The 23489-nt window shown below is 35.7% G+C and overlaps 1 protein-coding gene and 1 long non-coding RNA gene across 2 annotated transcripts; both read left to right on the forward strand.

Moving 5' to 3' along the window:
* Positions 1-119: 119 nt before the first annotated feature.
* On the forward strand, positions 120-3256 carry LOC113325214. The gene is made up of 8 exons (XM_026573424.1): positions 120-452; positions 568-609; positions 710-930; positions 1530-1549; positions 1692-1988; positions 2091-2180; positions 2316-2405; positions 2826-3256. Exons 1-8 carry the CDS (start codon positions 120-122, stop codon positions 3254-3256), a joined length of 1524 nt encoding a protein of 507 aa, XP_026429209.1.
* A 9721-nt stretch (positions 3257-12977) lies between these two features.
* LOC113323219 lies at positions 12978-14727 on the forward strand. The gene is made up of 2 exons (XR_003347481.1): positions 12978-13311; positions 14251-14727. It is a non-coding gene; the product is annotated as an uncharacterized LOC113323219 (long non-coding RNA).
* The last annotated feature ends 8762 nt before the right edge of the window (positions 14728-23489 follow it).

The raw sequence follows: 23489 nt of genomic DNA on the forward strand, positions 1-23489 counted from the left end.
TGTTTATCGATTTATATTTTGAACCTTTCTCCTCTGTTTACTTTCTCAGTTTTTAGCACACTCTCTTCTGTTTCAAATTACCCACATCTTGTATTTGTTTTATTTTATGCTAGTTCTCTATGGAGAAAAAAGAAGATGATAAAGCAAATAAGATAACTTTTATGAACGTCCCAGCATTTAGAGGGTTATTTATTGACCAATGTTTGGCAGAAGCTACTGAGTATGGGTTTTCTGGAACTTCTTTGAAGCAAACTTCGTGGGAAAATTTGTGCAAATTCTTTTCTGAGAAGTATGACTGCACTATCACACAGAAGAAGTTAAGAAAACACTGGGATTACTTGCGTAATCAATACGTCACTTGGTCCCGTCTCTTAGCAAGAATTGGTCATGGGTACAATGCTGAGACGAACACTTTTGATTGGAGAGAAGAGCAATGGGTTGAATTAGACAAGGTAAGATCCTTTCAGTTCAGTTTTGTTTGGAATTTATCGAAGTTAAATTGTCTTTGTTAATCTCTAGTGCAAGTGCAGATACCACATGAACCTTATAATGATAAACGGATTGTAGAAATCCATGATATTAGCTAGTTCATTTCCAATTAGTGTACTGGTATCCCTCGTAGTAGATTCAGAAGAACCAATGCATACCAGTATTATTATGTTGTAATCAGCTGGACATATTTATTGCTTTTACTTTCTAATTGATGCAGACCATCAAAAACGCCAGTCAATTCAAGAACAAGGGACTGGAAGATGCAGAGAAGTTGCAGAACTTATTTGATGGCAAGTTGTCCACTGGAGCTAATAGAGATACGCCTGGAAGAGTGGAACCTAGTTCAGCTGGGACTTCTACAAATACAGGGTTTCAAATAATGGTTCTGAGTCTCGAACAAGTCTTGGAAAAGAACAAAATTGTGAGGATTATAACGAGGTTGATTCTAGTCTCAATACTAAGGGGAGTGGAAGGAAACGAAAGAAGGAAATGTAAGAAGCCTCGAATGATCTCCTAACCGAAAAAGTTTGCTCTATTGTAACATCGATGGAAACTCATCTTCAACATAAAAAACTCGCTCTAGAAAAGGATAATGCAGTTGAATTCATAAAAGCTTTGGATAATTTACTTGAGGATGATTGCATCACAATGGATCAGTATTTGAGCATAAGTCTAAAAGCTTCAGAGATGCCTGGTTGGAAAAAATTGTTTGTCAGTTTGAAAAGCGATGAACGTCGTGTTGCCTTTGCACAAAAACTTTTAGAAGAACGTTGAAAGTCATGAATTAAGAAATAGTCAGATGTTAAGAGTTGCAAAACAGTAGAAAAAAAAACCATTCGTGTTTGTTAATTACTTTACTCGAGTTTCAATTTATGTTGTGTTGAATGTTGAATGATTGAATCAATATTGATTGAATCAGTATTAAATTTATTTGTCAATTTCCTATAAAATATTTGCTTGCTGGTTATATTCAATTGCTTGCTGGTTATATTCAATATGTCAGTGTGTTGTAACATTTTTCTTTCATTTCGTTGCAGATTGAGAAGGATAAAAGGAAGTGAGTTTTATGTAGAGAAGGGAAGCACTTAAATACAGACAAGTACTTATTGATAATGTCTTGGTTCAACTGGCATTAGTGTCTTATGTGGTTGTGTAATGCCATTATCTTATATCTTGGTTCATCTACTTATTGTTTTCAGAAAAAATGAAGACCTTACTATCTCAGCTACTAGATTTATGTTTGTTAGTGAAGCAACTTAAAAAGGCTAAGCGGTGTGTACGCCCGAAGTACAAGAAGTCAATTTTAACAGGAAAGGCTTTCACCCAAGATCTGTTAGAAGGAAATCCGAGGAATATGTACAACCTATTGAGAATGAGTAAGGCTCCTTTTATTCAATTATACAATGAATTCCGAGCCAAAGGATTTTTAGAGGATAGCAAGTATATTGAAGTAGATGAGAAGGTGACAATGTTTTTATACACAATCTGGCACAATTGTAGGAATCGTGTAATTTTATATCACTTTCAACATTCAGGAGAAACAGTTAGTAAGTATTTTCATGAAGTGTTGTCTGCTATGAAGACTTGATCTGCTGAAGTCTTAGTTCCTCCACCTAATGTATTTGACAAGCCAGCTATAACTAAAAGGCATAAACTCCTTAAAGAAGGTGCTTTTAAAGGTGACGTTGGTGCATTGGATGGCACTCTAATTAGTGCGAGCATTCCAGTCGAGAAGCAAACACCGTATATAGGAAGGGGATGAGGAGAATGTTCCCAAAATTTGCTTGCGATATGTGATTGGGATATGTACTTTTTATAAGTAGTGGTTGGATGGGAAGGCACTGCTCATGACTCGAGAATGTTGACTGAGGCAGTGCGTGATCCATCTTTCAAGTTTTCTTTACCTCCTCCAGGTAATATCACTATTTTAAGTCTCACATTCTTGCCATTTGTTTGTTAGTTTCTACTTATTATCTGCATGAAAATTTAATACTCAGTGTTAGGCCATTAATGAGATAAATACATGAGATTTCATCCACTTGTTTGTTTGCCTAGAAAATTTCCCAAAGCTGAAATCAAGTGAAGTCTCTATGAATTACGTTTTACAGGGCTCGGTAAAGTCTTATGTATGACGTTGTTATTCATTCTTCCCTTTATATTTTTCCACATAATATTGCTCAATGTAGTTGACAGGGATTCTTGTTTTACACTTTGGTTATTCGTTGAACCTTTCAGTTTCATTTTTCTTTCCTTACCTAGAATTAGTATATATGTTTCCTCTTGCTGCAGTTTCATTAGTGTGACTTCTTAATATTTTTGTTGAACGTTAACAGACAAATACTATCTATGTGATGTTGCATACTCCCACACAAAGGGGTTTATGTGTCCATATCACAACATAAGGTATTGGTTAGGTGATTACAGAAGAGTATCTGCAGCAACAAAAGAAGAGAAGTTCAATCAAGCCCATGCTCGACTGAGTAATGTAATTGAGAGAACACTCGGGGCATTGAAAGCAAGATTTCCAGTGTTAAGTAAAATTCCTTCTTACTCATTTGAGACGCAAAGAGATATCGTCATTGCTTGCATGTCAATACATAACTTTCTACGCCGCAATGCATTAGATGATTGGTTGTTTAAACAATATGAGAACGAGGCATTTGAGATGAATGAAATACAGGTAGATGAGGAAGCCAAAACGGAAAAAAAATGCACCTCATCTCTTCGGAAGACAAGAGCAATTACATATGAACAATTTACGTGATGAGATAGCTAGTCTCCTTTAGATTTTTATTGTTTCTTTTATGTTTTTAGGACTTCAACCTTTGGATTTTATTGTTTTATGATGCATAACATGTTTAATTTCATCAAAAGAAGGTTTCTGAATATAATGGAACAACTTGTGATGTTTGTGTAGTAGTAAACGTTTATGGTTAAAAATGTGCTTAAGGGCATTTTCTGTCCAAAAAACTTCAGTCAGCTAAGTCAGGTCTGACTTACAAAACAAACATATTTTTTGAGTCAGACCTTAGTGACTCAGATCCAGATGACTCAGGTGATTTCAGTCAGGTCTAGATGACTCAGACCCAGATGACTCAGATGAGTCAGCTGCAAACAAACAAGATGTTAGTCATAAGTAAACTAGAAATGAAGACATATAGTTTTCATCACTAACATTGACAAACATGCTTGAGATAGCAACGCATGCGATTTTGACCGAGCAATGCTCTAACAATCTCCCCCTTTGTCAATTTTAGTGATAAAACTATCAATACATATGGATTACAAAATAAATGAAACTTTGTAGCTTCTCGTCCACATGCTTGATCTCCTTGGTGCTTCAACATTACTCGAAAACTTCGTCTTTTCCAAGTACTCCCATGATTCCATATATGTTCAATTCAGCATCATAGTTGTTGAAGATCCGTAGCCATAACAATGAGAAAACCAAAGCTCTCGATCATTGTTATACAATGTCATAGTATTATTATATACAGTATCAAAATTCTTATATCACAACTTCGATAACAATACTATGGTGATATGTATCACCACCACCACCCCCCCCCCCCTAGTCAATACTTTCATCCCAACAAGAAAGCCACTCCCCCTTACATAATGATCTGTAAAACACGTAAATCATATGTATTTGTAGTGTGAACTACATATTAATTCTCCCCCTTTTTGTCAATAAAATTGACAAAGGTACGAGAACGATATCCTAATGAAATTTTCACGACGCTTCAAGACCAAAAGAGTGCATATCAACTTATTTAGATCCAATCATAAAGACGAAACTAAATGCATTCATCAAGGAGTTTATAAAGATACAAGATAACCCCTAAATAATTCCACAGCCGCACTCCCCACAAAGATATGAAAATTAAGCGCAAGTTCAAAAGAACTCTCCCCCATTTGATGTCATTCCCGAGAGAACAACAAGAGCGACCTTACTTTTACAAGAAAAGAAGGATTTTATTGGACGCCAAAAACCATAATGAAATGATTTTCTATATCCAAAATTCTCAATTAAACTAACCACAAGTAAACTCATGATTAACTTAATCGGAATAAACAATCAAATTAAACACAAAAGTGATCAATTTAATTGAACATGCTCGACATAAGAGAACTTACAGAGCTACACCATAAAAGAATGATTAACTCAATCGTTTTATGCTCAACACAAGAAAACCTTATGGAGCATTGCAGTATACACATAAAATATGGATCAGTGAAAGATCAATACTTCGGCATATACAAAGATTCATTCTATTTTCATCACTATTTGCATAACGACTTATAATAGACATAATCTTTGTTAACAAAAGATTTTAACCTATCTTCCATCAAAATTTGACATAATAGGATTAACTTTTGTTTGTTAAAAGTTCATCGATCATGTATCAATACTTGCATATCGACATATAAAAGAAATAAATTTTGACATCGTATGGGACAATAATAGTTCATGGACGCAAACACACATATCCCATAACATATTGCAATATATAAAACCATAAAGATTAATACTGCAATCATCATCTTCCAAATCAACTTTAGAATTTAAATAAATAAATCTAAAAACATTGCAAGATGAAAGTGTAGGACATAGCTATGTGTACTCACAATAATGGCTATTCCAAATCCTAGTTATCCTTCTTAAACAAAAAACAAGAATAAAAATTCTTTTAAGAAGTTTCACTAGACATTAAGATCTTTGAAAAATTCCTTGTCGTCCCTGAACTCCTTGTCGTCAACAACCATTGGAACATATGGTTCATGGAGGAAGGAGTCAATACCAATAAACCTTCGTGGCTGATGATGTCGAACCAGGGCCTTCTGAATTTCCAATGATCTTAAAAAACAAGCATTTATTTGTTGAATCTCTTTTCTTGCCAGCTTCAACTCTTCAAGAACATCAGAAAACTTCTGAGAGTTTGAAGGAACAACTCTTGGCTTCCTCACATTCCTTCTTTTTCTTTTTAAAGTTGGAGGCAATTGAGATTTCTCTTTTTCCTTAGTGATTGATGGCTTATCAATCATATTGACATCTTTTCCATCAGAAGACATGATGCTTGGAGTTTCCATGAAAGCACGGTTTTGTGAGAGGAATTCACAATTAAAACTCAACAAGCAGTCTTAAGATATAAAGAGTATCAAAGAAGGAAAAAGGAATGTAGGGTTTCAAAACCTTTAAATAGGTTCGTACACGTTCAACTCACAACCCTATAAAAAGTAGAATTGTCGATAATAACCCTCTTCTTTTGGCAAACAGGTCCTTTCCAATATCAACAGTGATATGAAGGAATTCCAAAAACCAAGCAACACAAAGATAGAAAACAAAACAAAAACTATATAATAATTTTTATTTTTATTTTAAAGCCTGAGGTGTGCAAGATCTTGTCTCTTTTGAACAGGCGCATGAGACAAGATGCACATTACAACACAATTAAGTTGTGTTGTGGTGGACAACAATTTGTCCACCATGACCCTTTTGGTTGGAATTCATGGAACCCTGCCTTTCCGCATGTTTAGGCCATGTTTTCTTCTCTAATGGCCTAGTTCTATCTTTGGAACTAATCTCTTCGAGGAAGATAAGGTCTTACATACGTCAGTTGTTTTCTCCGCGAGTTTAAGCTTGGTGGCTAGATGATCTGCTCTTCGTTGAAGCTTGTTGACATATCTCATCTTGTGTTTGTACTTTAAACACTTTGAAACTCATGTCCCTTGAGAGAACAATAGGAGCATGTCAACGCGAAAGATGATTCGGGCGCCTTTGAAACGCAAGCTGCTAGGCACAAGGTAGATCCTGAAACACTAAATGAAGGGTTTCCAACAAAGGGTTCAATTGATTCTTCCATCTTGATTGGGATATCTTATAAAAGATTATCAAGATTGATGTATGTATTGCTACAATTATCAAAAACAATATTTTCACATAGAAGAGCAACACTTGATTTTTTGTCTTCATCAGAATCATAATTGTCAGACATCTCATCAAGTGTCGCAGCAAGACCTTTGTTCCCAATGTATTTTCTACGATTTAGGCACTCGTTTGAAAAATGACCAAATCCTTTACACTTGAGCATAACCTGGAAGTCATGAACTTCTTAAGTTAATGAGTGGTTGCAGTTTTTAGGTCAAGATATTACACAAATAATGGCTGAAGCAAACCAAGATTAAAATCAAACTGAGAACATTCAAGAGCCCGAGAAACATCAATCAAGATTACAAACACAACAGCAATCAGGATTACATTCGAGGACAAGACATAACAGCAAGCAGGATTGGATTACATTCAAGGGTAATACAAAAGGCTTGAAGAGCCCAAAACAACAACAATAAATTATGAATCATAAATAGTCAATAAACTACTCTCTAGTGAAGAAAAACGTGTTCCCTATTGTACTAGAAATATGTGGAATCAAAATTTTCCTGGAAACAACTTTCTGTAACATTGATGGAATGGTATGTAACCCTCGTGAAGAAATACATAGAAATATGTGGAATCAAAATCACCGGTTACTCATATTACCTTTCTACTAAACAAACAATCATTTAACACCCAGTTGAAAGAGTTAAAGTATATGAATATTACCTTGGAAGCATGAAAAGGATTAAGAACAATAACAACAACGTAAAAAGATCTTTACCCCAAACATTAAATTAATATCTACAAACCATCACTTTTCTACTAAACAAACAATCAATCTTTCTTACTTCAAATCAATAACAAACCAAAATCAACAAAGGGTTTTAATAAAACAGAAAACTTGAACATAAAAGAGTAATCTGTAATGCTTAAACATAAAGAATAATTTGTCTCTATTTTAAAATCAGTTGCATATATATTGTTGAATCAATATATGCACTCCACCTCCCTGATATGAACATCCAGATGGTAGTCCTTCTCCTTCTAAACTTTCACCTAGTAGCATATCTTTCATAAAATTGCGGACAACAACTAATGGAAAAAGTCAACTGACATTCAATCTCTTTACGTCTTGTTGAAGTTTCTTTTTCCAAAAGGTCTTTTAATATGTTGTTCCAATTTCTCTAATATTCCAGAGAAACTTAGATTTAAATTCCTTAGTTACAAGAAAATAAAAAAAAGCTAAACAAACACAAGAACAAAAAAAGGAAGGATATAAAAAGATTTAACTCGTAAAATCTCCAAAAATATGAGCAAACCGAGTAAGTGCCAATACAACAAAATTCATAGTTTTAGTCAACAAAATAAATTATTTTTCGTTCAATTAAACAAAATCCTCAAAAAAAAAAAAACAGGCCCAATTGAATAAGTTAGAATATATGAATATTACCTTGGCAACATGAAGAGGATTAACAAGAATAATAACAACTCAAAAATCTCTTTTCCCAGACCCTAAATTAATATGAACAAACCATTTCTTTTTACTAAACAAATAATCATTCTTTCTCACTTCATATCAATATCCAAACTCAATAAATTATTTCAGTGTATTTATTATATACATCAACAATAACTTAATCCTAGAAGTGTTTTATGTATTAAAAACACAATAATATAAAAATTTGTTTGATTATTTCTTGGATAAAAAATGTGAAAAAGTGATTTGAAATGTATATATATATATGTAAAGTAAACTTTTCAAGTGTAATGGTAAAAAGAAAAGCAATATCATTTATTTTTTCTACCTAATCGTAAGTATGCAAATACTCATTTGGTGCAAATCCTGCAACAATTTCTTTGCATTTGGTTTCAGTTTCCTTTTCCCAAAAGTTCTTCAATATGTTCTTCCACTTTCAGTATTGTTGCAAAGAAACTGAGTTTCAAATTCCTTAATTACAAATTAAAACAAAAAGAAGAGATAAGAATCCGAAGCAATAAAAATTTGCTCCAATGAAAGTAAACATTTTTGTTACTTATTAAAAGTCAATATGAAATTTGTTCCCAACCTAACTTCTCTTTTTTTTTTAAAGTCAAAATTTACAAATTTTATCTTGTTGGAAAGCTTTTCAAAGAGATCTAAACAATGATAATAGTCACGGTATCAAAGTTAAGTTTCTTAGGAGATTATATCGACAATGATTATATATGTACCACATACATATAACATTTAGTAGATGCATAACCAAATTAGTGGATATATGAACCAAAATGTGGTTGTGTAATTAGTTGTGCATCCTTTTATTTTCTAAATGTATTATTAGGTATGCACATCGTCTAATGGATGCATGAACCAAATGTAGTTGCACAATTTGTTATGCATCCTATGTGGTGGCTTCGTAACTCGTTGTGCATTTTTTTTCTTTGTAATGTTGAAATTAAATACATATCTTTAGTCATAACCAAATCAGATAAACAAAGCTTATATTTTAAATGAAATTTTTTATGGTATGGATATTTAGGCCAAGCGTCACTATAATCATCATATGTTTGTTTCCAGAAAATGTGAAATTTATCTACTGAATCGAAGTTAGGAATCTCAACGATATCAGACTTGTGATTAGTAAATCCATTTAGATGAATCATTTTAGCTGCAACTTCTGAGAATTCTAGGTTACGAATGTGAGAATAATCAGATAAAATATTAAAAACATAAGGTAACTCTCCTTTTTATTCTTTAACTAAAAACCCTGGCCATAAGAGGAGGGTACGAAGAGGTGGGCCTGTTCAAGGGAGAGTTTATACCTATCCAGTAAAGAAGAAAAAACTTTGTTAGAAAATTTGGATGTGTGATGGTCTAAGCTTATAGCTCAGTAATTTCCCGCCAACTCCAGTAAAGAGGGGTTCAATCCCCACTGCAAGGGTTTGTAATAGTTAGGTTGTATATTGGGTTTGGAAATGTGGGGGTAGTCCGACTGACTGGGTTCGGGAAGGGACATAGATCCAACTTTCGCGTATCAAAAATAAAAAAAACTGGATGCATGTTATTTAATATAGTTAGCACCACCAATTTAAATTATTTTTCCATCATTTTACATTAACCCCCAAAATTCAATAAAAGGAGATCGAAGTGTTACTTCAACACTCAGTTAGATAATATGCGTGAAATCAGTTATGACATTGCTTAAAAATCAATATTTTATATCTAGACAACAACTGTTCAAAATAGAATGAAACAAACGTCTACATGGTTCACAATTTACATCATTAACAAACCAATTATCATCATCTGTCATTTCGGCCTCTCGCATTTCTCTTCGCCCTATTTAGCATCGTTGCACTCAACCAATTATATCTGTATTGAAAAGAATCACTTTATATTAGAAATAGTTTCATTGAAAATGTTTATGATCTAGTTGTAGCGTTGTAATCGCTTTCTAAAGTCTTCCGAACATCAGCAGAATTAAAGAAGTTAATGAGTCAATGTAAGATTTCTGGGCTTCCAACTCAAAACCAATTTGCAATTAGTGGAGTGTCCCATGGAGTTATATGTGTATAGATGCTACGTGTTTTTATATGGGACTATTTCATCCCAACAATCCCCTTCACGGGTAAGGGAGATTTAAGCCTTTTAATACGTGGATCGTATACATGTAGAATTTATACAACTCGCGTATGAGCCTCGCTTTGATACCATGTAAGCTTTCCTGGCTTCCAACTCAAAACTAATTCGCAATGAGTGGTGCGAAAGGAAAATAGTCCCACATCGCTAGTTTCCGCGTAATTAACTTAAAGATAATATAGAAGGGCTCCACTCATTGCCAATTGGTTTTGAGTTAGATTCTCGTTGACTTTAACATGGTGTCAGAGCAAGATCAATACCTGTACGCTGGGTGTAGGCCGATTTACTGGCCGACGTGACTGATTTTGTCACATGTACACCCGTGACCGAATGACTGATCACTCGTATGACCTGTACTTACGGTGTACCGTGACCGAATGTCACCTTCACACCCGTGACCGCTCGTACATAGGTCGTCCACGTGTTAGTTCGAATGACTGGACTTACACGTGAGGGGGCGTGTGAAAAGACAATAGTCCCACGTTGCTAGTTTCCGCAAAATTAACTTAAATATAATATGGAAGGGCCGCTCCACTCATTGTCAATTGGCTCTGAGTTGGATACCCGAAAAATTTAACAAGCGGAGTGGCCCATAGAGTTATATGTGTACAAAGGATAGGTGTTTTTATGTGGGACCTAGAAATAACTCGTGTCGTAACGGCACGGCATGAGAAAAATTAATCTAATTTTATGGTTTTTTTTGTAGCAATTCTCAAACGTTACACACACCATTAAATACTTTAGTTAATATCTTGAGTTATGTTATCCATTAATAATATTTCAAGTTATGTGATTCATTAATTAAAGGACAATAAATTTAGGTTCATGATGAAAGAAGTTACAAACAATACGATCGTCGGATGTCTATTGGTATGATAAATAAGGTTACAAACACCACAACCACTAGATTTATTTGGCTGGGATGAGACTGGGATGGTCGGATAACTTATTTGTCTCTCAAAATGTTATCTGTCCGTCCAAAGCTCAAAAACCTATGTTGTTTTGTATTATAGATTTTATCCCAAACAGTCAATTTGACGGACACAACTAACGAAAATAGGTGTTGAGATGAGTCAAGTTACAATGTGATTATACCATGCTCTAACACTGACGATGCACCATTAGAGTAATACTTTGGATGACATTTTGATTGGTGTATCGGTGAAAATCAATCAACTTGGAAGGAAAATGATAGTAATGGACCAATTGATGTTTTATGATTTACTTAAACTGTTTATAAGTTGGGCCTGGCTTCTTGAAATATGTGTTGCTTGATGAAGGCATGTGCTCGTGCCCCCACAAATACCGCAAATCCCCGCGACAACTCGAAACTTCCTGACTTTTATACGTGTTTCGCGAAAGTTTCTATCATGTTACAATAAAACTTAGCTTTTTATAGCTTGCCCGCTTTATATGTGCATCACTAGTGTTTGTACCCAGAAATATTTCCAGACACAAAACACAATCGATTTGGTGATGATGATGAAAACTAGAGTTTTACACAAAACAAGCATAAATAAGAGAGACAGGAATTTAACGTGGTTCGACAAGTTTTGCCTACATCCACGGATGAATCCCCGTAGCGAGAGATATTTTATTAATGTGATTTTGATTCTAATCCCTTTTTGAGTTTACTGGTGTATTTTCGTCTCCCAAGGCTCCCCTTTTTAGGGTTGGGATTCCCTCCATTTATACAATTGAATATATGAGTTAAACCCCTAATTTCTAGATAAACTTCATATAGAAGCAACTTGGTCAGCAAGTCATCCAGAAACTTCTAGAATGTTCTTCCAGGATTGTTGCACTGGGTCGGTGGTAACGGGCCAAATTGACATGGGCTAGCGGGTTTGACCAACGACCTTGACTTTGACTGGCAAGGTTGACTATTTGATGTTGACTGCGACTGTCGATCTTTGAATGACATACTTCCTTGATTGGAAACATGACTTGAGACTGGATGGATGGAGGCTGATTGACAGCACGACTGGCAACATGGATGAAATCTAGATGGCAACGCGATTGGTAATGGATGGAAACAGGCTGGCAGTGTGGTTGAAAAGTTGGCTGGAAACGCGACCGACAACATGGCTTCGACAGTTGATCAACGATTTGACGACCATTGACTTTGACGGCTACCAGCCGTTGACTTTGATGATTGCTGGTCGTTGACTTTGACAATTGAACGTACGATAGACTCAGTTAGCCTGTATACTGAGTTGGTTGGCTGAATGGCAGACCCAAATGGTGGATTAAGTAGCAATCTGGACCAAGATGTGATATTTTTACATATGATACAAATAACTAGCTTTTCCAACACTCACATAAAAAAACTAAGATAATTCGAGATATCCATATATATGCTACAAGAGCGAGCATTGTGGATGCAAGAAAACTCATGAGAAATGCAATTACTATGGTTTATTTTTTGGAACGTTCCGCATAAAATGTGACAATATCCTTGGTGCATCCTGTAGATACAAAGTAGTATCTATTTATAGAATCTCTTTTTTCTGAAATCAATCAAACTGTTAAAAAGTTCAAGAAATTCGTTCATCTCATAATGCTTTCTATGGCTACAGTTACACCGGCATAATAAAATTTCTTCCATAAGAAAAACTTCTCAAATTTCTAAATATTCTTATAATGAATGAAATACTAGAATAAAAAACACTCGTAATTGTGACCAACCAGAAAAAGAAAAAGCCAACAAAAATCCTTCTCACTTTAAAGAAATATAAGAGACAACAAGACAACTCACATATGCATCATCACATCACCACACACATTCTTTTTCTGCCAACAACTTGGTAAGTTTTGGAACCCCATACATTCTGGCAAACTTGGCGGATATCCTGAAATGGGGAAGAAGCAGAACATGCAGTAGGACCATACAACACATGTTGAGTTGGATTTTGTCATCAAATTGAATGGTAATCCGAATTTGTCTAAGGGCCGTCCTTTTCTTATATAAAAAGGGTCACCCCGTTCATCCTTGAAGAACTCACTACCGAAATTACCCTATAAAGAAGAATTCTTCTTCATCTGTAGTTTTGGTTTTCTCTCAGATTTCTGAACCCGTTCTTTCTCTTTTCTCTCTATCTCTCTCTCTAATTCAGCTCCTGTCCGGGGCTTTTGCAGAGGTTCTAGGGGTGAAATTCCATTAGAAAGGAGAGAACAGAGGAAAGAAGAAGAGAGAAAAGAGGAAAAATGGCAGTATCATCTAGGGTTTCATTCGGAGTCATGGCGATTGTTGCTTTGATTTTCAGCATTGCTCTACCTGCTGTTGTTCAAGCTCAAGCACCTGCTCCTGCTCCAACCAGTGATGGTATGTCTTCTATCTATCTCCATTTATGGATCTCGTTATAATCTGGCCGGCCTTTTATTTTCAGCATTTTGCAATTGATTGAAATTTGTTTAGGTTGTTTTATGTTTGATTGAATTTGTTCAAAAGCTTTGAACAACCCCATGAGAAAAAGATTTGATTTTGAAGCAATTTCATGGAAAAAGGTTCAGATTTTGATGCACCATTGTGCTTCAATTGATTCATTATTTCTGTTAATTGGTGAAATGTTAGATGGGTTTTCATTCGATTACTCAATCTGTGTTCAGTTTTCAATGGCATTATGTGAAATTCTAACAATCTAGATAGCGATGAATTAGATCAATTTTGATTTTAGATCTAGATCCTGAATTTGTAATGGTAACTGGTGTATGAAGTTGTTAGTGTAAATCACATTGGAAATGCCGTCCATATCCGGTTGACCGGAGCTGTAGCCAGCTCTGGGCGAACCAAAGGCTTGTTATCCACGTCCGAGAATACCCTGTGTATCCATGTTTCACCTGAGCTGTAGCCAGCTCTGGGCGAGCCAAAGGCTTGTTATCCACGTCCGAGAACGCCCTGCGTATCCATGTTTGACCTGAGCTGTAGCCAGCTCTGTGCGAGCCAAAGGCTTGTTATCCACGCCCGAGAACGCCCTGGGTATCCATGTTTGACCTGAGCTGTAGCCAGCTCCAGGCAAACCAACGCTCTGATAATGTGCAAAGACACTTGTTCCATTAGGATATTCCCATCCTTCGTTTGCTTCGCATTAGCTTGATTGGGGTACAGAACGCATGGTCAATTCACATTTTCTTGTTCTTGTATCACTTACGGTTCTTCTATTTTCAAAATACTTAACTTGTTCAATGTCACACTGCTATGTATTTCAGTTTCTTGCTTGATTAATTTCTAAGGGTTCGCAAATTGTTCTTTTTTTGTTCGTAGGAACAACAATTGACCAAGGAATTGCATACGTGCTAATGCTAGTTGCGCTTGTGCTAACCTACATTATTCATGAGACAAATTAAGAAGTTAAATTATGAATTAGGTGTTTGTTAGTGAATGAAGAACAACGACGATGATAACTGTCTTATGTATAAAAAATAAACTTACAAGGTTATGAGGAAGAGTGAGGGTGGGAGTGTTTGAGCTTTGAGAAATGGTGCGGTGGTGATTTTGTGTGAGCGGCCGGCAACGGCAGGGGGAATGAAATGAGGATTAAGAGATGGCGAGTGTTCTTATAAATTTTAATTCTATGTTATTATTATTAGTTGGAAAGGGAGAGATGGGGGACCTCTCCTTTTTCTCTTTCTAACTTGTAATTTTCTTTTTTCTTCTTCATCTTCTTCTTCTTTTCCCCCTCCATTGTTTATCTTCTTTGGATTCATTTTGTTTGTTACAGTTGACATGATTCTTTCCACCTCTTTTGTGTTATTTATCTTCTTCCTGACATAAATTTTTCATTTTGTATGTATGATTGCATCCATGTTTGGTGCAATTTGTCAAGAGAAGGCAAACATTGTATCTCTTTGCCAAGCATCTGGTTGACAGTGCAAGTTTTGGGTTTTACAATTCCCTTGTGAGAATCCAGGACTTGCAAATTGCAATATAAACCAGATGCCAAGGTGATGCAATGTTAAAGCCAAATGTCTGGTGCTACTCAGACAAGGAGGTTGAGTCTGGGTATCACTAAGCCAAATGTCTCTAACATGTCTATTGAGGATTTGTGCTCAACTCTATGCTGGCAAGTTGATGTAAACATTATTCAAGGTGGGGGACAAATGCAAGATATGGGTTCTGTGGAACCATTCAAGCAGCTATAACACTATCACAGGCCAGGTCAAGTTGAACCCACCACCAAACAGACTTATCCCCACCACAAGGGAAAGAAACAGACTGTCCAACAAAACCATCACAACTTAGTGTTGTCCTTGAACTTGTGCACACCATTCATAGAAGAAAACCCGGCCTACCCATGTTAGCCTCCAATGGGTACAGTACACATATCGACCTTTTTAACTTGACAAGTACAACTACGAATGATGTTCATAAATTGGAGTGCTGTATGTTCTATCACTTCCTCACTCTAACAGCTTTATTTCACTAAAAGCCCTACGGATGAACTCAAAGACGACTTGAAAGACAGGTCGAGATAGCACGAATTCAAAGCTAAAAGCAAGGTAAAACACAAATTCCATATGAACGGGATTTTGTTGAGCATGGCAAAATTGGAGAATTTCTTTTTCTGGTCGTAGTTGTGTTGGGAATAATTTGTTATTCACTATTAGATGTTTGCATTCACACATAAAAATATTGCCACTCTCAGATTCTCAGTGTTGGGAACTTCCATGTAAGAATCAAAGAATGAGTGCCACGAAAAATTTAATCTATCTAAAGACTTAAAGGCCTAAACAAATAAAGCTTCTACGTTAAACGGTGAGGAAATCCTTCTTCATACTGGTCGAAATAGGCCATATTTTAATTTTGTGAAACGAACGTTTCGATGAGGATATTTGGTAACGTATGATTGGTTTAAAAAGAATAGCAAAAAGATTAAAAAAAGGAAACTTAATTCAATTTGGAATCATGAAGTGACCATATTTAGGTGAGGACACTTGGCAACGTATGATTGGTACAAAAATCATAAACTTAACAGGAAACCATAACTTAACGTGTTTGGAATTTTATGGAAGTCCAAATTCGACTTGGATATCGAGTAATTATTATATTAAGACTATTTTTTTCAAATTAATATATAAAGGGGAAAAAATCCACATATTTTCTGCGAAAATAAAAGAAAAAAACAAATAAAATATGCACTTATCCTCCACCTATATAATGTATTTGCCCCGCCAAACCAAACCAAAAATACACCTTCGCCCCGCACACACCAATATATCGCCACGAGGCGGGGCGAAACCCTGTACCCGTCAAATCAAAAATGCATTGCCAAGGGGCGGAGGAAGCCCCGCGCACACTAAATTAAAAGAAAAAGTATGTCCGGTGCATAGCACGGGCATAAAGCTAGTATCATATAAAACCTCGTTTAACATAAAATTTTAGGTGAGCCATATCACGAAGTTAGTTGGTTCATGTAATAGTTTCTTTTATCAGCAAAAGTTTAGTTAGTTAGAATTTGTATGAAAAATACTTAATTTCACAAAACCTCGTTTAACATGAAACTGTTGTGAATGGAGGTGCGTTCCTGTGATTTATATACACATGCAACTGCTTCAAGATGTCTTAATACTTAATTTCACAAAATCGAAGCATCCTGATCCAATGAAAACAAAATAGTTGCCGATTGAAATGATGGAGGAAACTGTTATAATCTTTTTTCAGATGGGTGAAATCTGTTAGCATTTATGTATTTTGCGCAACAAATTTCCATTTGGTTAAACTAATCTTGTTTAAACTATGTCAAGTCGGATTAGTCTTAATCCGCATTAAGGCATGTTTATGGTATTAATCATGCACTAAAGACTATCTAAAGGTTAATGCTAGATAAGGTTGAGTCTAAGTTGAGTCTAAGCATAACATGTATTTTAGCTCGACATGATATATGAGCTGTCATTTGTATCCATGAGGTGTCATCCAACTCATGATGGAAAGGTTGGATTGACATGTGGCAAGCATGACTAGGACTCTCTTCTAGCCTCACAAGTTTTCTTTAAAAGCAAATCAGTTTTTATCCATCACCAATTAATGTGAGGAAATAAAAGTTGATGATAAGTCATGAAGGTTTAAGTGTCTTGAATGTTTCTATTTCCTTGTACTACAACCTAACTTTGTATGAATCATATCTAGTGTTCTAGCTTTGTATGGTGCTGATTTCAGTAAATTGTTGAGTATCTAATACTAGGTTCAAGTATAATTTCAGCATGTAGTTTGCTTACCGGATGTTTAGTACTTAAGCATAAAGGTTAAGGAGCTGAAATTCCAACAAAACCAACCTACATTTTCTCTTTTCTTTATTCTAATAGCTAGGATATTTCACATCCAATCAGGATATTCACACTCTCGTATAATACTTTCTGGTATCAGCATTTACAACATCGTATAGAATTATCAACTATCTTCCGCTTTTTCTATTTGGCAGGTTTTGTTGTATGATCAATATTTAATGAATGACAAGCTTTTGTTTTCTTATGAATTTCAGCTTTATCCTACTTTGTTCTCTAGCTTATGTGTTGGCAATCTTGTGTATAAACTGTAATAAAACAAACAGAGAAGAAGGGAAACGCAAACCCAATTAAACGAAATCAAAGTCGAGGCAAGGATTATATCCTCTAGCCTTAAGACAGATTCACCCCGCACTGGTGATTACGGATTATCGATGTCTGTCTCCCAGGATACAACGACTATCTTCTCGATGTAGTAGCACTCCAAACTTCGAGAAACGGCAAACCAAACTTAAAGTGGTGAACTTTCTCTTGAACACAAACTAAAGTGATGATTTTAAAATGCAGTAAAATGATAATTAGGTTTCTAATTGATATGTATCTCTAATTATGTGCAGGGTATTTATAGAATTACTAGTACCTCTTCAATGAAGAATCATGATGCTTCAAGGATTTCTTCAAGGGGTGTGTCTCTAGAATTCCAATTTGAATTCACGAAAAGTCATTTCTCTTCACTTCTAGTTTTAGGTTTCCTACCATTTCAAACTTGAAACTTCTCACTTCATATAGGTGATTTCTTATTTAAGAGTATCCTTCCATACCCTATTTGGAATTTCCAAATCTTAGGAATCATTAAAAGCATCGCTTATCCTTAACTACGCGACAGGCAACACTGTGTCATCATAGGAATGGGTAGAAACATATCTCTATTCATGTTCCCAAGTGCTTCGTGTGAATCGTTCTTAATTTTTGTTTTCCCGTTGAACCTAGATCTTGGGATCTCCCGTCAACTAGGTTGGGTTTCCCTTAACACGATTCGGTACCTGTAGGCTTTAAGCCCATCCCCCTCGATGATCAATAGACTTGCTCTCTGGACAAACCTTTAGTAAATGGATCCGCTAGGTTGTCCTTGGACTTCACATAATCGATCGTAATAATTCCCAATGAGAGCAATTCTTTCACGGTCTTGTGTCTCAATCTTATATGTCGAGACTTACCGTTATATATATCACTCCTTGCTCTGCCAATTGCAGATTGACTATCGCAATGAATACTTATTACAGGCACGGGTTTTGGCCATATCAGAATATCTTCTAAAAAGTTTCGAAGCCACTCTACTTCTTCCCCTGCTTTATCTAAAGCAATAAACTCAAATTCCATTGTGGATCTAGCTATAAGAGTTTGTTTAGAAGATTTCCAAGATACCGCTCCACCACCTATTGTAAATACATACGCACTAGTGGATTTAACATCTTTAGAATCTGATATCCAATTCGCATTGGAATATCCTTCTAATACAGGTGGATATCTCGTATAGTGTAATCCATAATCCCGGGTATATCTCAAGTACTTTAATACCCGGATTATAGCCTTCCAATGGTCTTTTCCTGGATTACTCGTAAATCTGCTTAATTTATTTACTGCACAAGCTATGTCCGGACAAGTGCAATTCATCAAATATGTTAAGCTACCAATTATACGAGAATACTCTACTTGTGATATACTTTGATCACGATTTTTCGGTAGATGAAGAGTTGGATCAATTGGTGTTTTTGAAACCCCTCCATCATCCTTGTCAAATTTACTTAGTATGCTCTCAATGTAATGAGATTGAGATAATACCAAGCCTTCTGATGTCTTAGAAAATTTTATTCCTAAAATAACATCAGCCACACCTAGGTCTTTCATATCAAACTTGCTTTTTAGCAGTTTCTTTGTATCGTTAATAACATCCATGTTATTACCCATGATAAGCATATCATCAACGTAACACAAAATTACACACCCCTTTGGTGTATGCTTGAAATAGACACATTTGTCACATTCGTTTATTTTAAAACCATTTGATATCATCACACTATCAAATTTTTGGCGCCATTGCTTTGACACTTGTTTTAGCCCATAGAGTGATTTTACCAATTTACAGACTTTCTTTTCTTGACCGAGAACTATCAAACCTTCAGGTTGTTCCATATAGATTTCCTCATCTAATTCACCATTTAAGAAAGCCGTTTTAACATCCATTTGATGTATCTCAAGGTTATATAATGCAACAATTGCAATTAATACTCGGATTGAGGTTATTCTCGTTACAGGAGAGTATGTATCGAAATAATCTAATCCTTCCTTTTGCTTGTAACCTTTTGCTACAAGTCTCTCCTTATACTTGTCTATCGAACCGTCTAGTTTCATCTTTCTTTTAAAAATCCACTTGCATCCCAAAGGCTTACAACCAGGGGGGAGATCCACCCGTTCCCAAGTGTGATTTTGTAAAAGAGATTGAACCTCACTATCTCTAGCCTCTTTCCAGAAAGGTGCTTCCGGAGTCGACATTGCCTCTTTAAAAGTTCGAGGTTCATTTTCTAACAAGAATGTTTCAAAACCAGAGCCAAAAGATGTAGATTTTGTCATTCTTTTAGTTCGTCTAGGCTCATTAATTTGTAAGTTGGAACTATCTTGATTAGATTGATTTCTATCAATCTGATCAAAAGTTCTCTTGTTACTCAATAGTTAATTTGATTCACTTACACTCGCACCTTTATTTTTATCTTTACAAGGAAAGATATCTTCGAAGAATACGGCATTTCTAGATTCAATTATCGTATTTGTGTGAATATCTGAAATTTTTGATCTATGTACCAGAAATCTATAAGCACTACTATTTTCTGCATATCCAATGAAAATTTCATCGAAGGTTTTTGGACTTATTTTTACCTTCTTAGGTAAAGAAACTTCCACTTTTGCAGGACACCCCCACACCTTTAAGAATTTATAGGAAGGTTTATGGCCTTTCCATAATTCATAAGGAGTACTTTCCTTTTTCTTATGAGGTAGTTTGTTTAGGATATAATTTGCGGTAAGGACAGCTTCCCCCCCCCCCACAAATTATCCGACAATCCCGAACTTAGTAATAGAGCATTCATCATTTCTTTCAATGCACGATTCTTGCGTTCCGCAATATCGTTCGATTGTGGATTGTAAGGGGCAGTGGTTTGGTGGATAATTCCATGCTCCGAACAAAATTCCGCAAATGGTGAATCATACTCAGTGCCTCTATCACTTTTAAGAATTTTAATCTTTCTATTCAATTGATTTTATACCTCATTCTTACAGTGCTTAAATATTTCTATTGCATCGTCTTTCCCTCTCATTAGATAGACGTAGCAATAACGAGTGCAATCGTCAATAAAAGTAATGAAATACTTTTTCCCATTTCTTGTTTGCACCGATTTAAAATCACAAATATCGGTATGAACCAAATCTAGTGGTTCCGTATTTCTTTCAACCGGATGGAAGGATGACCTTGTTAGTTTTGCTTCTACACAAAATTCACATTTATGATTTAAATCAATGTGACATTTTGGTATTAGATCCATGTTAATTAGTTTCCGAATTGAACCATAATTAACATGGCCTAATCTACCATGCCATATATTTGATGACTCAACCAAATAAGAAGAAACAATTTCCTTTTTATTCCCCTTGGGAATTGCCGTGAGAGCGTCTAATTTAAACAACCCATCACACAGGTATCCTTTACCAACATTCATATCACTCTTTGATATCACAACTTTGTCGGACAAACATACAATTTTAAAGCCATGCTTTACTAATAATGAACAAGAGATTAAGTTAATCCTCATATCTGGCGCATGTAAAACGTTATTCAAAGTAAATTCTTTCCCGGAAATCATTTTGAGAATGACTTTTCCTTTTCCGACAACTTTTGATGTTGCAGGGTTTCCCATGTAGAGAATTTCATCGTACACAATTTGATAAGAAGAGAACATTGTTCTTGTCAGCGCAAACGTGACTAGTAGCCCCGCTATCTATCCACCATTCTCTAGAATTTCCAACCGATTTTACTTCCGATACGACTGCCATCGTATTTATGCAAGTCTTGGATTCCATTTTCTACCAATAAGAACTTCCAAAATAGTTGGATTAGCAAACAGGTCAGGAAAGACGAACACACAGTAACTCTGAATACCAACAACACATTCAGTAAAGACGAAATATATCAAGTACAGTAAGCACAAAAGACAAAACACACAGAAATCACTTTGGCTAACAAATATACAAGGACATATAACTCGTCGGGAGTTTAGACGTCCACTGTATATATATAATTATTGCACTAAGAGCGTCCACAGTGGGAGAGTAAACCCAAATATTTGGTCTTTTGAACAGACATAGTGGAACGTACTATCGATCAAATTTTGATCAACGACTAAAACCCAGAGTATATTTGGTCTGGGACCAAGACTAAACCCAGATATAGTCGAGCATTGATATACTTCACGCCCCACCACCAGGCGGACATATAGTGCACGTCCCACATCAGGCGTTGGTATAGTTTACGCCCCACACCAGGCGTTGGTATAGTTTACGCTCCACATGGGGCGTACGTAAAGTCTACGCCCCATTTTTTTTTTTAATTATTTTGCATGGGGAGGGCATTATACCCCCGCCCCATTCTTTGTTTTGAAAATCAATTTAGTGGGGCGGGCATTATACCCCTGCCCCATTCTTTGTTTTGAAAATCAATTTAGTGGGGCGGGCTTTATACCTCCGCCCCATTTCTTTCATTTTTTTTTTAGTGCACGTCCCAATCAGGCGTTGGTATAGTCTACGCTCCACACCAGGCGAACGTATAATGTACGTCTGACCAAATTTAGTCTTTCAACCATAGCGTCACACGCTAAACCCAAAATTTGATCTTTTTTTCCCTCTTTGGTCTTTGGTTATACTCGCACCACTGCAGTTGCTCTAATTGACGAAAACAAACTTAAGGCAATACTGTTAGGAGAGGAGATATAGAAGAACTCTGACAAAATTCTTTTATAATGTCGCAGTGATCAATCTAAATGAGACCAATCCGCGTACCCACTGGATACCTAAAGCCAAATAAAAACGCACCCAGTACAAACATAAACAAGGTTAATTTTAACTTACTTCCGACCTGCACCATAAACTTCAATCAAGGAAGTTAGTACGAAACCAAGGTTCGGTGATTAGGACTTTGTAAGTTACAGTATACACACAATAAAATAAGAAAAATATCTTTCTTAAGATTGTTGGCAGTCTTGTATATAAACTGTAATAAAACAAACGGAGAAGAAGGGAAACGCAAACCCAATTAAACGAAATCAAAGTCGAGGCAAGGATTATATCCTCTAGCCTTAAGACAGATTCACCCCGCACTGGTGCTTACGGATTATCGATGTCTGTCTTCCAGGATACAACGACTATCTTCTCGATGTAATAGCACTCCAAACTTCGAGAAACGGCGAACCAAACTTAAAGTGATGAACTCTTTCTTGAACACAAACTAAAGTGATGATTTTAGAATGCAGTAAAATGATAATTAGGTTTTTAATTGATATGTATCTCTAATTGTGTGCAGGGTATTTATACAATTACTAGTACCTCTTCAATGAAGAATCATGATGCTTCAAGGATTTCTTCAAGGGGTGTGTCTCTAGAATTCCAATTTGAATTCCCGAAGAGTTGTTTCTCTTCCCTTCTAGTTTTAGGTTTCCTACCGTTTCAAACTTGAAACTTGAAACTTCTGGTTTTTTGGGGACCATGGTTATCTTGGGGGACCATGGTTTTATTTTGGGTAAAGGCATTAGAAGTAATTTTAGGTCACCCCATATCTATTTATTTATTTAATACCTAATCTACCCTCTTAATTAATTTTAGGTTATGATTAGTGAATGATTTAGTTAAAAACGATTAGTGAGATTAAATTAAAAGATGAGTTTATTATTAGTTGAGTAGAATTATTGAGAGAGTAGAGTTAGAGAAGATGAAGGAGAAAAACATGGAAAATAAAATTTTTTTCCAATTCACTAAGTTTGAGTATTCAAATGATGAAAACTCATCTGATTTTTCATCTCCATCCTCTCCTAGAATATTTGTTAATCTTCAAAATGATCCGGATTTGAACTGGATTTTGAACAGTTCGGTTACTTTATATGAAGAACAAGTAACCGAACTCATATGAAGCTGTAGTTCGGTTGCCCCGTGAGATGAACAAGTAACCGAACTCATCTGAAA

The sequence above is a fragment of the Papaver somniferum genome, chromosome 11 (genome assembly GCF_003573695.1).
Source record: "Papaver somniferum cultivar HN1 chromosome 11, ASM357369v1, whole genome shotgun sequence".
NCBI lineage: Eukaryota > Viridiplantae > Streptophyta > Magnoliopsida > Ranunculales > Papaveraceae > Papaver > Papaver somniferum.